Here is a 4,590-nt window from a genome sequence, read left to right on the forward strand (position 1 = left end):
ATGAGGCGGTAATGCACTCATCCTCTTCTTGTTCCCAACCTCCGTAATCTGGCGCTTCGCGCGGTGCTATTCGTATCACGGTGGAAGTTGGTGGAAAGCTGGTTACGAAACGGGTGCATTAAGGTGATCTGGCATAGGTCGGTGATTTGCCTGTTTGGAGGCCGAGGCCGAGCCCGAGGAATTTTGGTGACAGTTGCGTTTGATAGCGAAAGCTATGGGCGAGAAGGACTTAAGCCTATGTGGTGAGCAGGAGCAGTCTGCACGTAGCTAGCCACTGGCCCTGGCAGGATCCGAAGACTACAACGATCGTAGACAGGGCACGGGTGCCTGTCGAATCAGCGACCGAGCCAAGTGATCGACGGCAGAGGCGAGCGTGACGGGACGCGTCGATGATGGGGCCCCCCGCGTCAGGCCAGGCACCGTCGATTTTATTGCCTCTTCCGCTCATTCCGGGAACCGCTCCCGCATCGACGACTCGACCTCAACCCTCCTCTGTCCGTTCGTCGACGTACGGTGAATCAGACACCGGGTCAGACTGCCAGGTCCAGTTCAGCATGAAGCGTGCCTACAAGCCCGGCGTTTTCTCATCCTTTTGGAATTGAGTTTCATCGAGGTCTGTACAGGAACACCTGCCTGTTCACACGTCACTTCACTTCGGACGCGCCTCGTGATATCATCGACCTCCTTCTTTCTGGCACAGAAGGAGACGACAGCCATCGAGCCTCCTCACCCAAGTCCACACCACTTCAGATCTTCCAGCTGATAAAGGCGCCCTCGTTGGAAGTATTTCTTCCAGAGCAGGTCCGACAGCAATGGGTCCTTGACGAGACCGCCGTCGACATGGCCTTCTTGACGATCCGTGAATCCGCACACATCCTCCATTTCCCTACCTCGTTGGCATTCTACGTTCCCCAGATACCTGGAAGTGCCCCCAGACGCATGCGGTGAGCCAATGCCGGTTCGATTTCCGCTGCCCTCGCTTCCGAGTAGCAAAGGTTGGAACGCTGGGTGCTTCGTTGAGGGTGTTGTCCCCTCCGTCGTTCACACTCTCTTCCTCGATCGTCCTCATTAGCCCGCCCGACGACCCATCCATGCCCTTCGTACACCCCGCCTCCGACTTCCCCTCCCCACCAGCGCCGCGATACCCGTCAGAGCGCCCCCCCTCCTCCGACTCCTGAACGAACCATGCCTTCTCCAGCCGCCCTTACGCAAGTTCTCTATCGCCGTTCCTTTCTATTCCTCCCCCTAACTCATCTTCCACTCTAGATACGGCCCCATCTTCATCGGCGTCGTCCTCAACATTCTCCTTTATGGCATCATGATCACCCAAACCTACCTCTATTTCAACGTTTACAGAAAGTACGTCCAGTCTTCCTTTCAGCCTGTCTTGGACTCACCACGCATTCTCAGGGATCGACTATGGATGAAGCTCTTCGTGAGTCGCTTCGTCCTCCCCGTACAAACATTTGTTGAGCATCACGGTGGCAGGTCGCCCTACTTTTCCTCTGCGATACCCTCAACTGCGCCTTCGATATCACCTTTCTCTACATTCCCTTGGTCAACAACTTTGGTTCGGATGATCTGCTAGTTCCGCCTATCTCTCTGACATACCGTCAAACAGGAAACGATTCGGCGCTGATGTACGCGAGTTGGGGTGAGTTGATGCGATGCTCGCCTTGCAGCCGCATGACTGACTGATTAATATCCTAGTTTTCGCGACTGGTTCGTTCTACTCGTTTGCATCCGGCGGGCTGAGATGCCACAAACTGACATCCCACTTCATCACGATCACCAGACCCAGTCATGACAGTAAGCGCTTGCATCGGTCGCTTGGGTGTGACAACGTGTTGACCTGAGTACAGGCTCTCATCGGAAGCCTTGTACAATGCTTCTTCGCTTGGCGAGTCAAGGTCCTCACCAACAGCTGGCCTGCCGTCTTTTTCATAGCCACCTGTGCTATCGTTCAATTCTGTAAGTCCTGTACGTCATGGGCATACCATCAATCCTGACTTCTCTTCGTAGGTGGCGGCCTCGGCACCTCCATCGCAGTCGGTATGATCCCAGAATTTGTCCATTTTCAAAAGTTCGAGGTCATCGTCATTGTCTGGCTCGCATTCTCCGCAGTGGCAGATTGCGCAATCACCGTTGCTCTTGTCTGGCACCTTGTATGTATTCTCGTTGTCGGTCCGACCGCATTCACTCTGACCAGTGTGCGTTAGCGTAAGCATAAGACAGGATTTGCCGCCACCGATGATATCGTGAACCGGATCATTCGACGTACGTCATCTGCGGCGGCCAGTCCGTGGCTTTCGACTCACATCCGTTAGTGACCGTGCAGACTGGTCTTATCACGGCTTTGTGTGCCCTTGTGGACCTGGTTCTGTTCATTGCCACAGTCAGTGTCAGAACTAGCAATTAGACTTGCCGTTGCTCAAGTATCCCTACAGCCGGCGGGCCTGCATCTCCTCTTCAACCTCCCACTTTCAAAGCTCTACACCAATTCGCTGATGTCCAGTCTTAACTCTCGGTCTGGATGGAGGTACGGTAGCGGAAATGGTGAAACAACCTCAGACGAGAACAACCGCACCGACCATGCCCGCCATCTGAGCACCCGTGGAGAGACTAGGCGGGTTAGCATGATGGTAGGCAAACAACCACTCTTGAGCGCAATGCCTGACTGACGTATGCTCTGAATAGCCTCCGAATCAGGTCTATATCGATGTTGAATCCCACGAGATGGTCGACGTTATTGACGGCAAAGTGCTTCCCGGAGGGGCGCCTCTCGCAAGCATGCCGAGCAGGGCATATAGTGAGAAGGGCGGAAGGCTAAGTGCGCCCAACCGTTCTGATTCGTTCTGATCGGGCTAGGAGCCAAATGATGAGCATCTTCCGCCATGACATATGCGATTGTATCGTTAGCAGTACGTGTGTTCACTCTAGCTATTTGTGTAACCAATGTTGTAAAGCGAAACCTCCGCTGTATTCTGATGTAGCAACAATTTTTTTGGGTTTGATTATGGCAGCGTTATGTCAGGTCATGTCTTCTTCCAGCCCACTAACCGCAGCCTTTTCCATCGAGAATGTCGGGCGTAGAAGTATCCTCAGCTCACGTCGGCGATATAACTGCATCAGAACAGAACGTAGCCCGTACGGCAGACCGACAGGCCATTAGTGAGCAGATATATCTTTTTTGGTGTCATAGCTGAATGGTGAGTTCTGAACCAGGGTTTCATAGGGGCTTGTCGTGGCGTGTCCTGCTGTTGAAGTCAGACTCGCTGCACAGTATCCGTAGGCTCTAGAAGCAGGTGCGCGTGCCAAGAAGCCATGATATGCACGATTGGCGGACCCTCGCGGCAATCAAGGTCCAACGTAACCCCGCTTCTTGAACATGGCGCATATTCGTGGGATGCTTCGTTGAATCGCTTTCGACTATTTGACCCACGAAAAACGGACGTGCTCTGCGCTCAGGAGGAGGCGATGAGAACGTCCTCGGAGCTGATCAGTTTTCGCCGTACAACTTGGTCCATCCCGATCATGTGCCGTACAACAAAATGAGGTGAGTAACACGCGATGTGAGAATCGAAGACGGCTGATGAGCGCGAGTTTTGGGTAGCGCGTTCGCATTCGTGGCGCTAGCGAGAACGACCGGTTCACTTCGCCGCGGGTTCACCTTTGTGCGGAACAGACGTAGCGTCAGGCTCATGATTGCTGCCGACGCATATATCTCTGCCGACAAGAATATCCAGAGGAGGTGTGTGCAGGGCCCGAAGTAGAGTTTCGGCTGCGGTGAGTACGCCCCGTCCTCTGTCACAGGTATGTCAACTTGTCAAGGGAACAATAGTACTGCGAGATCTGTCCCTTGACCTGCGTTTCATGCCTGGGCTTCTGATAAGTGTCACGTTGGGACCTGCACTCGTGAGCACTGCCTACGTCAATTGTTGAAGTGGGCGGTGAGTATCTATGAGGCTTCGTGGCGGCCGCCGTCCAATCAGCGGTCTTCCAAGACCTGTCTGAGCCTCTCTGACCAATGTGTGAATCGGGAGAAGCGATGTGCCGATGGGCCTGCAGACCGAGGCAGTCATTTGACCCACCGGTCAACCCCAGTGAGAACTTACATGGGCTCAGCTGGTTGACGTCGGCGAAAGTCGTGTCAGAGCGGTTGAGATCGGGAGGTCTTGGTTGATATTGGGCGGACGATTCTGGGCGCTCAATACATGTCTCTAACTGACCGGATCGGACAGGCAGTACGCATGTCCTGACACCGGTGACGTCGACTTAAGCCTGTCTCTAGCTTGTGTCTAACCTGTCCGTAGCATGTCTGTAGCTATGTAATACATTACCGTATGTCCACAACCAGTACACATGTCCTTTGGGTTAGCCATCCCAGGTGTCTGTGTGTGCGGCTGTTTGCTCCTACTGCCAAGCCCGCAAACTTCTACAATTATTTCGCCGCTCCACTGCCCCTCACCCGCTCATGCTGTTTTGTTACTCAAGGAGTTAAGGACGAGGGGGAGGATGAGGCTGAGTCGGACGCAAGGAGGTGCTGGATGCAAAGAGGAGTTCTTTGGTATGCATATCAACATCGCACAT

The 4,590-nt window shown here is 53.9% G+C and overlaps 1 protein-coding gene across 1 annotated transcript; it reads left to right on the top strand.

Annotated features, from left to right (window-relative positions):
• Window positions 1–449: 449 nt before the first annotated feature.
• Window positions 450–3,003, top strand: DICSQDRAFT_92661 (uncharacterized protein). Its single transcript, XM_007370066.1, has 13 exons — window positions 450–1,208; window positions 1,267–1,359; window positions 1,411–1,435; window positions 1,489–1,570; window positions 1,622–1,654; window positions 1,711–1,722; window positions 1,796–1,809; window positions 1,863–1,971; window positions 2,023–2,165; window positions 2,220–2,277; window positions 2,328–2,395; window positions 2,448–2,642; window positions 2,698–3,003. Exons 1-13 carry the CDS (start codon window positions 1,186–1,188, stop codon window positions 2,857–2,859), a joined length of 1,017 nt encoding a protein of 338 aa, XP_007370128.1. The 5' UTR covers window positions 450–1,185; the 3' UTR covers window positions 2,860–3,003.
• The last annotated feature ends 1,587 nt before the right edge of the window (window positions 3,004–4,590 follow it).

Source organism: Dichomitus squalens (assembly GCF_000275845.1).
Source record: "Dichomitus squalens LYAD-421 SS1 unplaced genomic scaffold DICSQscaffold_61, whole genome shotgun sequence".
Taxonomy (NCBI): Eukaryota; Fungi; Basidiomycota; class Agaricomycetes; order Polyporales; family Polyporaceae; genus Dichomitus; species Dichomitus squalens.